The sequence below is a fragment of the Kryptolebias marmoratus genome, linkage group LG6 (genome assembly GCF_001649575.2).
Source record: "Kryptolebias marmoratus isolate JLee-2015 linkage group LG6, ASM164957v2, whole genome shotgun sequence".
In the NCBI taxonomy this organism is placed as follows: Eukaryota; Metazoa; Chordata; class Actinopteri; order Cyprinodontiformes; family Rivulidae; genus Kryptolebias; species Kryptolebias marmoratus.
The window spans coordinates 32185539-32196509 of NC_051435.1; the positions used below are offsets into that span (position 1 = coordinate 32185539).

Genomic DNA, 10971 nt, shown 5'->3' on the forward strand with positions numbered 1-10971 from the left:
CCGCAGACACAGGGCCCCCTGGGAGCCGCAGACACAGGGACCCCTGCCCCGCAGACACAGGGGCCCTCGGGACCCGCAGACACAGGGCCCCCTGGGAGCCGCAGACACAGGGACCCCTGGGAGCCGCAGACACAGGGGCCCTCAGCCGGACCTGGAGAATCAAACCAGTTCCTGCAGAAAACCTCAGATCTCTCTCCTGGTTTTTACTCCAAAGAAAAACAGACTTTTGTGTTCGAATGATTTAAAGGTCAGAGGTCAGAGGTAAAATGAGTCGGGTACAAGGACTGAAACTGGATCAGGACTTTGGAGCAGAACTTGTCAGGTTCTTGTCTGCGTCTGGCTCGACTTGAACAAACGAGAAGTTTGACGTTTTCAGTCGTTTTATTCAAAAACACTCCGGTTACAGAAACAATCAGAAAACAGGAATAAAAAAATAAAATTAACGCAGACGACACCACAGAACCTACAGGGACCGGTTCACTGCTATTTACACAGGAGCCACAGACAGGTGACAGGTGGGAAGTGGCAGGGGCGGGGCTTATGCTGTAACATGTTTAAAACCAGGTGTCCAATCAGAGAGCAGAGCTGAAGGTTGGAACGGACTCTACAGAACCAGGACTTCCTGTTCCGTCTGAGCTCCTGCAGCGAGTTTCTGCGATGGAAGCTGTTGTTGTTGTTGTTGTTTTATTATTGTTGACGTTGCCGTTAACAACCAAGCGTCAGTCGATAAAAACCGGGCCGGACGTCAGCTGTGGACCCACCTGGGTCCGGTCACTACTTCCTGTCTGTCTGTCTGCAGCTCCGAGGGGAGGGGTCAGTAGGTGTGGGCGGGGCCAGGTGAGTCCTTTACTCGTCGTCATCGTCGTCTCCTTCATCGTCTGCATCCCTCTTCCTCTTCTCGCCTTGAACAGCAGCTCCGTCCTCCTCTGAGAAACAAAACCTCAGTTTAAAGACGAGCAGGGACAGTTTTCTGTCCTCTCCACCTGGAATTTAACTAAAAATCCTCCAAACTGAATCCTTCAGACTCCAAACGCATTAACAGAAAAATATTAAATTAAGATTTTTTTACTTTTAGTACAAAACTGTGCTGTAAAAAACAACATACAGAAATCAAGCACTTTCCAAAGCTTGAAAACAAAATTCAAGGATTTGAACCCTGTTGTTTGATCCAGCTGAGATGCTGCAATGGAAGCAGGACTTTTATTTACAGGAAATCCTCCTCCTCCCAGACAGAACCGGAGGAAGTGGGCCCTGCAGCTGCCTGCTGTTGGATTAATATTAGCAGTAGCTTTAGAACGCGGGGCCAGGCTAAGCTCCGCTTCTTTATTATAAATACGCCATTTTTTATACACTGTTTCTTTCCACCTGCTCCCCCAAATCTGCTACCTTTATCTACCTCACCGTGCACCATCAGTGATGGAATCGCGCTGCCCCTGCCCCTGCGGTGTCGCGTCGTGCACCTTTTCTAACTTGGTGGACCGCAAGCGCTGCGCTCCATTTAAAATGGACGATTTCGCTGCTCTAGCGGAGCTGGTTCGCTTGTATCAGCATTTCTATGATCCCTCTGTGGGAGATCACAAAGATAATCAAACGGGTCAAAACTCATGGAAGGAGATTACTGCTGCAGCTGATAAAAAGGAGAGTTTATAGAAATATTAGTCCTATGATGGGTGAATCACAACTAAAGCAAATAAATCAATGAAAGTCAATCTGAATGCTTTAAGTTTAAACATCCTCTCTGTATCACAGCCAGAAACACAACAGCTCTTCTTCCTGAATACGTGCAGCCATATTTGATGTGACAACCATCTGCTCTCTTTTTACCGTATTTCCACTGGTTATGTAGCGTGCTGTCCCCTGTCTTTTTGGAGAATACTGCACCGACGTAAGTGCCAAGTATAAACGCCCACACCGCGCGCTGTTCGCGGAGCCCTGCGGGACTCTAATGAGCCCTGAGGCCGAGCCACCTTCAGCTACCTGGAGTTAGCAGGTCATCGTAGCCACAGTAATAAACATCGAACGAGCGGGTTTAACTAAAAATGGTTAGTTGAGCTGAAATTCAGCTGGTGGCTTTACAAGACTGAATATGGTAAGCATGTTTTGTGCTTAGTGAAAATATTATCCTTGTTTAACAGTAAANATTAGATATGCTTTGTTTTGTTGTTCCATGTAGTGATCCAACATGCAGCCTGTGCCACAAAAAGCACAGTACAGTACAGCATCTGTCTGTTTGTCAGAGTTCTCTGTTGTTATTCATCGGCCTGGAAGTGAGACGTGTGTTGGTGCTTTGTTTGCACTTTTTCATTTATGTTCATTTCATTTATTTGTAAATGTGACTTAGGTGCAATCAATTAGTATTTGTTTAAGTCACTGAGGAAAATGCCCAGACGGCAGAACATTTCATGGATAAGTGTTTTTATTTTATAATAACGAAGCAGAAGACCTGAAGGACAAGAATCTGATCACTGAGGAGCGCCGAGCTGGAACCAGGTGGGTCAGTAAACGGGACATCTTGATGAACATTAGGAGGTTTAAGTCTATATATATTACATCACAGATCTACTCAGTGTTCAGGTATGAATTATTGTGATCCCTCATCTGACCCTGGAGCTGATGTTACTCAAGTCTCTTTATTCTAGGATTAGAAACTTTTTAAACTTAAATATTTTTTTTATTATTGTACTCAAAGTTATGTGTTAACTAGACCCTTTTTAACTAATCATACTACGAGTTCAGGTACTCAGAGGTTGGATCATGTGTTACAGCTGCGTTTTTTTACCATTTTATTCATTTTTTGCTGTATTGATGTTATGAGTCTGCAGTGGAACCCCTCTGTCCAAGTTAGACAAACAAAGAGATTATTATTAGAATTATTGTTGTAATTATCTGTTAAATTAACGGTCATGACTACAATGACAGTTCTTAAATCCTCCCCGTTGGTTCCACAGCCCTGAGCTTTTAAAAGGACTTCAAGATGGCGGCGCTCTGGGCCCGCGCCTTTAGAGGGGCGTGTCTTATCTGTAGGATATATGTCATTGGCTGGGACGGCTCAGGCTGCAATACATTACGTTTCCACCGAAGAAGAACTTGTGAACCACCCGCCCAGTTTCCTGGGCGTTACCATGGAAACGGACAGTAATCAAAGTGCTGAGTCATAATAACGATTCAGGGAACATCACAAACCTTCCTCCTCCTCTTCATCCTCTTCTTCCTCATCCTCAACATAATCTCCATCATCCTCTTCATCCTTGAAGACAGAACCAGTCAGGGAATGGGTCGAAGAGCGCCCCCCGGTGGCACCAAACAAACACTCACCTGGATCCCCTCCTTCATCAGGTAGGACAGGCCCACCTCATCCTCATCTCCCTCAGAACCCCCCTCCTCTTCATCCTCATCCTCATCGTCGTCGTCTCCCGGAGGACCGGCTTCATCATCCTCATCTAGAACAGAACCAGAGTCACAGTCTGTTCTGACACTGGACCGGAGCGGTTTGGGTCGGCGCTGCTCACCGTCCTCAGAGTCGGGGACCTCGTTGTCCTCCTGGTCGTACCCGTCCAGAAAGGTGAGCTGGGGCAGCAGCTCGAAGACGCCCTCCCTGTAGTCCTCCAGGGACGTGACGTCACAGCTGTACAGGTCCAAACTCTTCAGGTTCTTCAGGCTCTGCTGCCAGGTCACAACACAGGAAGTTGAACGAAAGACCGGTTTGTTTCTGGGTCCAACAGAACCAAACTCTGAGTCTGGGACGTGTTGGACCCAGAACAGCGACCCGGTCGGGCCCGGACCTACCAGCGGCTTGATGCTGCTCAGCTCTTTGATCTTGTTCCCGCTCAGGTTCAGGTACGTCAGGTTGGGACATTTCTCCACCAACGTGTCCAAACCAGCTGAGATGGAGTTATCACTCACCTCCAGCTGGAACACACCAGAACCAGAACCAGAACCAACAAGAACATTAAGATCCAGATGTACAAACCAAGCCAAACAATTACAGATTTAAATGTTCCTGTCTGATATTTTACACCTTTATTACAACCTGGATCCATTTCTGAGACTGACAGAACCTCAGAGGGCCCAATGGACCCAAAAGATCCAGCAGAACCAGAAGAACTGACCTTCCTGAGTTTAGGCAGCGAGGGCAGCTTGGAGAGAGACGTGAGGCCGACGTTCACCATGCTTAGGATCTCCAGCTCCGTGTACTCATCCGTCAGACCTTCAACCTCTCCGTCACCGGACCGACAGTTATCCACCACCAGCTCCACCACCTGAGACCAGACACACCAGAACCTTCAGAACCAGGGGGAACCTTTCCTCAGAACAAAAACAGTTACAGGTCTCTGTAACTCACTGACCAGGAGGAGAATTATGGGATGCATTTATGGACATTTAATACTGGAAGCGGAGCAGAAGGACAGGAAGCAGCGCAGAAGGACAGGAAGCGGAGCAGAAGGACAGGAAGAAAAGAAAATATAACTGAGCACTTTGGTGAAATATCTTTAATCAGTTATCAAAGACTCGAATGTCCTCATGGAGGACACGAGCGTCCCTCTGCTGAGACAAACTGTTGGCGTGTTTTAATGTCTTACATTCTGCGGGCCACATGTTTGTTTACATTCAGCCTGAAGAAATTAAAGAACAAAAAACCCAAAGCTTCAATGTTCCCATTTTCATTTAAATCAAAAATACACGTCCACGCTTCTTCAACTAACTTTTTAGTTTAGATTTCTAGTCAACAAGAAACATTATTTTTAGACTTTGTTTTGAGCAGATATTAATTCATTATTAAGCTAAAAGCAGAGCGCAAACCTTCAACAAGATAGTTTTATTAATACTTTTATTATTAAGCCTTCTTCATCCTGTCCCAGGATGGTTCTGACTCTGCTGATCCCGGGTCACAACCCCCGCCCCTCTCGGTACCGACCACCGGCAGCTCTAAACATGTCTCTAGCAGAGAGATCATCAAACAAACCGCTGCCAGGAAACACCATCTGCCTGCTGGGTGGAGGAGCAGCAGATTTCTCTGAATTCCCTTTATCAAAGTTTATAATCCGACGAACCAACCGTCTGATGGAGGCTCAGCTCGGCTGCAACCCGCAGCGGCTGCGCGGCGCGGCGGGCGGGAACAGGCGGGCAGGAAAAACTTCAGGATCAGCAGGTTAAACCGCTGCTGATAGATTAAAAGTGAGCCGAACTGATCCATAACAACTGAAATAAGTGATAACATTTAAACAACCTGACAGCAGCTTAATGTTTACGTTTAAAATGAATAAAATGTACAATTTCATTTAAATATGGAGTCAGGCTTGATACGCCATTAGAACAAGGATATCCAAGTGAAGGTTAAAATGAGTTGTCTCGGCCGAAACATCAAACAAGGACCTTCAAACACAACTCGAAGTGAATGAACCGCGATTTATTTAAACCACCGAACCGCAGCCAGAGAGACCGTCAGCGGCTCCGGTACGAGGCAGGACGCTCGCTGCATTAGCATGTTAGCTGCTAACTCCGGTCGGCTGGCTCGCTGCATTAGGATGTTAGCTGCCAACTCCGTTCGGCTCACGCGAGGCTCCTTCACTATCTGACGAGAAGTCAGAACGTGAGAGAATGTGCACACGGAGTCCACCGGGACCGGAGCAGCTCCAGGAGCAAAGCAGCGGTTCCATCAAGACTCAAAATGTTGGTAACAACCGACACAAGAGCTCGTTTAACGCTTGCAGAAATAAAACCCTCCGTGTCCGTTCCTGCGAAACATTTCCAGCATCGTCATGTCGGACCGACTCCGCATCCTTCAGCAGTTTCTTCTTGAAATAAATGACATTAAGCTTTGTTTTTTTTCCTCACAAACCTCAGCGGGACTTCTGTTCCTCAGCTCCAGGCTGATCCTCTTCTTCATCTCCATAATAACGCCCAACAAGTAGCAGAAAAACAAAGTGTAACAAAGAAACAGAAAATAAAACCCAGCTCAGTGAAGCCCTCCTCCTACGAACATCAGACGCTGACTAAACCGCCATGTTCGCTGCAGCCTGACCGCCACCAACAGGCCACGCCCCTTGGGGATGGGTTTGGTATCCTATTGGTCTGTAGACAGGACGCTGACCAAGCCCTTCCCTTAAACCGTACTATGAAAAACACTTGTCTACGATTGGTTGAAATCGCAAAGGCGTGGCTAACCACAAAACATTTAAACTTTCCAGGCGCGAAGTTATCGTCCTGATTGGCGCCATCTTGATCTTGATAAACAGACCTGATGATGTGAAATCACAAACAATAACACATTTCATCTGCTCTGTAAATATCTTTACTTTTTGTAAAAAGTCTCATTTGAACTTTAATGAACAGCAGATTTTACAGAGTTATAGACCCTTTTAGTAAAAAAGTGTTTCATAAAATAAATGTGATTAAAAAAACAGAACAGAATAAATAATTCTGACAGGTCAGAGAGAAACTGAATTAAACCTCAATTGGACATGATGCCTTCAAACACAAATTAATCTTTGGTAAATGATCAATAAAAATAAATAAAGTTAAGAACATGTTAAAGGAACAGTCCAACAAATTCAAACCCAATCAGCAGAGATGAACTTCTGGTTTTTGGTATCAGCTGATTTTAAATGAGGTTCCGTGCGTTGCAGCAGTTTAAGGGTCAGTTCACAGAACTCTTTGAACTCTGGTGGAATAGCTTCATCTGGAACCTGACCAGACTGACCTCACCTGCTCAGAGATCAAAGGAGACCACCTGAAACTGTACAGAGAGGGAGGGGCTTATGGTCAGAGGGGCACCACCGAGCCATCATGTGAAACATACAAACAGATTCCTCTGTGTGAACAGACTCTAAGATGTCGTTACCACGGAAACTCAGCAGTCCGGAAGGATGTGGCGTTGTGATTGGCTGAATGTCAGAAGTTTGCTTCAACAGACCAATTGGCTGCTGATGTATGATTGTTGACACCGGCGGCGTGGCCTGATGTGTCATTGGACGCCAGCAGTAAGCCATCAGTAGCCAGGTGAGTGTCAGCAGGTCAGTCTGTCAGATCGCGTGTTCTCGTGGCGGCAGCGTGTGCAGCACCTGGTCGAGCAGCTGCAGCGCCCGGTGCAGGTGGACCTCCAGCCAGCAGGGGGTGTCTTTGATGCTCTGCCGTGGGTAGTCACACCCCCAACCCTTAACAAAGCTCAGTCGCACAATGCATAACCTGCGCAGGTCATCCACACCCAGACCTGCAGCCGAGCAGACACCTGTGGGAGGAGCCAAACACACCTTTACTTCTGAGGGAGGAGCTACACACATCCCTCCACCTGAGCAGCAAATCTAAAGCGTTCCTACAGAAACCTGCTGAACACTGAAACATTCTATTCCAATTATGATTCTAAAATAATCTGGTGTACAGGTGCAGACAGGTGAGACTCACTGACGGCAGGTGCAATCCCACCCACGCTGTTTGGACCAGGAATCGCACCGACAACTGCAGCTGCCTGAGTCTCTGCAGCCATCTGAGCTGCTGCTGCCTGCTGCTGCATCTGTCTGTGGCACTGCCGCAGGTCAAACACCTGCAGCACAGGTGAGACAGCCCCTCCCATTATGCTCCTTTAATAGAAACCAGTACCTGAGTGTGGAGAGGCTCACCTTGATGTAAGCTCCAGGGTAGATCTTATGAACCCCGTCACCGGGCGCTCGGCCTGCCTCCCGGTCCAGGTAGTAACTCTGAACGAACACAGAGTGGTCGCTAAGGCAACGCATCCAGACGTCCCCCTCCCCTCGACACTCGAGCTGAACGCCCCGACCGATGTGCAGCCTGCAGGATCACAAGAAGGCAGGAGAAAACCGGCTTCAACTGGTCCCAACTGATCTGATCTGCATCGTCTCAACTGGTCTGAACTGGTCTGAAGTGGGTCACCTGGCGCGGTGGCTGGCTGCGGTACGGTGGACGTTACTCAGCTGTCCCAAACAGAACCGATCTCCTCCTGAAGGGTCCACGTAGCCGTCCACAGTCACCAGAGGACAGCTGGACTGGACTTTAAACATCTCACCAACCTGAACGTCCAACTCGAAGTATGAGATGGAGCACCAGAACTCTGGACCTGCAGGGCAGACAGAGTGAGACAAGGGTTGAGACACAGATGGTTTAGGACGAAGCAGAGACATGTTGTTGGACAGGTGTCTCACCCGGATGGTTGGATACAGGCTGTGGATAAGGAGCAGCACTGTGATGCTGCGACCCTGCAGGAACAAACAGATTCAGTACAAAGTTCTACAGAACCACACAGAATACTACACAGTACCACAGTACTAGTATCAAAGTACAACATAAACTGCAGTGATTCTTGACATGGACCATCATATGATGTCATACAGAAGTGAGTGTTGGGGGCGTGGTGATGATGATGTAATGCTGGCTGCTGCGTGTGACTCCGCCCACTGTGCTGATGCTCTGCGGAGGCGTAAGGGGCAGGGCTGTTACCTGTCCAGGTGGCTGCAGAGACACAGGACACGAGCCAGAGTCAGGTACAAGTGAGTTTCAGGTGAGCTCCAGGTGAGCTGCCGTACCTGTTTTGGGCGGGCTGCTGTACCCGGAGCTCTGCTGCTGTGGGGAGGTGGCGGTAGGAGGATTAGGAGGCTGTGTGGTGAGAGGCGGGGAGGTCTGGCCCCCGTGGTTCTGGGGCAGGGAGACCTGCAGCAGGCTGTCTGCCTCGCCGATCCCCCCGGAGGTCAGAGGCGCCATAGAGCTCGTTCCTGCAGGAGTCAAAGTGGCGTCAACAGCATGTAAAACAGACCTGAGGTCAGACTGCAGACACTCACCTGGAGGAGACAGAGGCATGCTGGGATACATGCTGGCAGGGCGGGGCTGGCTGTACAGGTCAGGGTGGGGGGGCAGGTCGAGCTGCAGGCAGTCCTGCATGAACTCCTCCTTTATCAGAGACTGAGGACCTGGAACAGGAAGAGGAACTTTCATCTGATTGGTTGCTTCTGAAGTTCACGACAGAGAAGTGTTTTATTTTGTTTCTCCAGGTAAACAAGTGGAGACACAAGGTCTCTCTAAAAAGATCTGTACAAATGAAACTGATGAAGAAAAAAAAGTTTGTGAAGTCTGTTTAGAGCGCCCCCTGCTGGCTGTAAAACAGAACTGCAGAAGTTAAATGTTGTTAACATCCGAACAATCAAGTTAATAAAGTTCATAACTAACAGGATTCAGTTTATCCACATACAGATGTTTGTTTTGTTCATTTATAAATCCATTCCAGATGTTTGTTCTGACTCTGTCTGCTGCCAACTATCAACAGCCTGCAGACAGCAGGGGGCGCCGCTGCACAGACAGCTTCCAGGTTCTGATGTTGGACTGGAGTCTCTGATCAGAACCAGCTGACTGTAAGTCCAGACAAAACACCAGCCACTGGTTCTGGTTCTGCTTGGGTTTCTCAGGAGGAGCATTTCTGAATTACAACTTTAGAACATCAGAAATGTGTTTTCCTGGGATTTAGAACAAGGCTGAAGAGTCCAAAAGCAGCAGTTTGTGAGATGTTTCCCTTTTGTCTAACAAAACACTGATCGTTCAGTCTGATTGGCTCTCTGTGGACCAATCAGAGCCTTCATGTGTTACCTGTGGAGGCGGGGCCTGACACCCTCTCATAGTGGTAGGGGTTGACGCACACGCTGTCGTACTTCAGGTCGAAGGCGAACTGACAGAACTTCACGTGTTTCAGCTCGTTCTTATGGAGGTCGGGCCAGCGCCACAGACGGGCGTAGATCACGTGGGGGAACCCCTTCCTGCCCGCTACCTGCACAGGTGAGACAGGTGAGAACTGAGAGTAAAAAGCTGCACACAGTTTGTGAATAAACTCAATCTGGAAAAATAAAAACCCTCAGACAGAAGTGAGTCATACAGGAGGTTACCGTGGCAACAGTGTTTAACCTTTATTTAACCAGACAAATCCCACAGATCACCAACATGTGGGAGGAACCCAGAGAACCCGGAGAGAACCCACACAGACACCAGGAGAACACCCGGAGAACACCAGGAGAACACCCGGAGAACATCAGGAGAACACCAGGAGAACATCAGGAGAAGACCAGGAGAACACCAGGAGAACATGTAAACTCCACACAGAAAGAGCCCAGGGCCAACTCAGCCTCAAACCAGCAACAGCGCTAACTGCTAAGCAGTTCTGTGTGTCTGTGTGTGTGTGAGTTTGTGTGTGTGTGTGTTTGTGTGTGTGACTGTGTGTGTGTGACTGTGTGTGTGTGAGTTTGTGTTGGTGTGTGTGTGTGTGTGTGTGTGAGAGACTGTACAGGTGAGGCCAAACCACCAACATGACATCATGTCTGACCTCAGGCTGCTGCAGACGCTGAGTCAGTCTGCAGCTGAGCCAGACTCCTGGTTCTGTTCTGGGCCCGCGTGGCCCAGAATGAGCCAGACTCCTGGTTCCTACGGGCTGGTTCTGTTCTGGGCCCGCGTGGCCCAGAATGAGCCAGACTCCTGGTTCTGTTTTGGGCCCGCCTAACCCAGAATGAGCCAGACTCCTGGTTCCTCCAGGCTTGGCACGGAGGTGGAAACATTATGGTTTGGGGCTGTTTGACTGCATTGAGGAACCAATGGGCCATGTACTGTAGAGTCCTGGACCAGAACCAGAACACTGATCAAGCCCACAGAACCATTCACCGTCTGTCTGTGAAAACACGAGATAAAGAGAAATCATTTTGTTTCTGAGCTCAGAGTTCTGTGACCTTTGGCCCGATCGGGCCCGGCGTGTTCTGATCCAAACACAGGGTGTTCTGTGAGCACAGGTGAAGGACAGAGACAGAACCCTGCAGACAAAACACTCGACGTCATCAACTCTGGATCAGAACAACGTGTCAGAAACTTTAGCAGCGCGTCGTTTCTTACCGTGTGGAAACTTTGAGATCTGTCAGACGAGTCCACATTCCCTTCACACGCACACACACACGCACACACACACAGTCACACGCACACACACACACACAC

The 10971-nt window shown here is 48.5% G+C and overlaps 2 protein-coding genes across 7 annotated transcripts in view; both read right to left on the reverse strand.

Annotated features, from left to right (window-relative positions):
* Nucleotides 1-362: 362 nt before the first annotated feature.
* On the reverse strand, nucleotides 363-6042 carry LOC108229000 (acidic leucine-rich nuclear phosphoprotein 32 family member E). Of its 3 annotated transcripts, none has more exons than XM_017404648.3 (7): nucleotides 5840-6041; nucleotides 4110-4259; nucleotides 3787-3909; nucleotides 3510-3660; nucleotides 3316-3440; nucleotides 3184-3247; nucleotides 363-926 (listed from the first exon to the last, which is right to left on the reverse strand). In XM_017404648.3, exons 1-7 carry the CDS (start codon nucleotides 5891-5893, stop codon nucleotides 847-849), a joined length of 747 nt encoding a protein of 248 aa, XP_017260137.1. In that variant the 5' UTR covers nucleotides 5894-6041; the 3' UTR covers nucleotides 363-846. The 3 variants fall into 3 exon arrangements, with proteins under 3 accessions (XP_017260137.1, XP_017260136.1, XP_017260135.1); XM_017404647.3 differs by having other exon boundaries at nucleotides 3510-3663; nucleotides 5840-6040; XM_017404646.3 differs by having other exon boundaries at nucleotides 3316-3663; nucleotides 5840-6042.
* Nucleotides 6043-6274: 232 nt separating this feature from the next.
* LOC108228999 (mothers against decapentaplegic homolog 4) overlaps nucleotides 6275-10971 on the reverse strand; it is a 7512-nt gene continuing 2815 nt past the window's right edge. Inside the window, exons 3-11 of one of the 4 annotated variants that reach the window (XR_005233292.1) lie at nucleotides 9589-9766; nucleotides 8538-8918; nucleotides 8344-8463; nucleotides 8157-8210; nucleotides 7888-8071; nucleotides 7617-7785; nucleotides 7402-7540; nucleotides 6842-7228; nucleotides 6275-6736 (exon numbers count right to left, since the gene is read on the reverse strand). Coding sequence is in view for 3 of the 4 variants with exons in the window: in XM_037976121.1 (XP_037832049.1) it covers nucleotides 7023-7228; nucleotides 7402-7540; nucleotides 7617-7785; nucleotides 7888-8071; nucleotides 8157-8210; nucleotides 8344-8463; nucleotides 8538-8918; nucleotides 9589-9766 (1431 nt within the window). In the remaining variant the exon portion in view is untranslated. Of the gene's footprint in view, nucleotides 7229-7401; nucleotides 7541-7616; nucleotides 7786-7887; nucleotides 8072-8156; nucleotides 8211-8325; nucleotides 8464-8537; nucleotides 8919-9588; nucleotides 9767-10971 lie in introns of all 4 variants that reach the window. The other 3 variants (XM_017404645.3, XM_037976122.1, XM_037976121.1) reach the window with 3 other exon arrangements.

Bases quoted from the DNA above. Each gene is read 5' to 3' on its own strand.
- LOC108229000 (XM_017404646.3), bottom strand. From the start codon at position 5,893: ATGGAGATGAAGAAGAGGATCAGCCTGGAGCTGAGGAACAGAAGTCCC. The intron at 4,260-5,839 runs GTTTGTGAGGAA...GTCTGGTCTCAG, and splicing joins GGAACAGAAGTCCCGCTGAG to GTGGTGGAGCTGGTGGTGGA. The intron at 3,910-4,109 runs GTCAGTTCTTCT...GGTGTGTTCCAG, and splicing joins CGCTGCCTAAACTCAGGAAG to CTGGAGGTGAGTGATAACTC.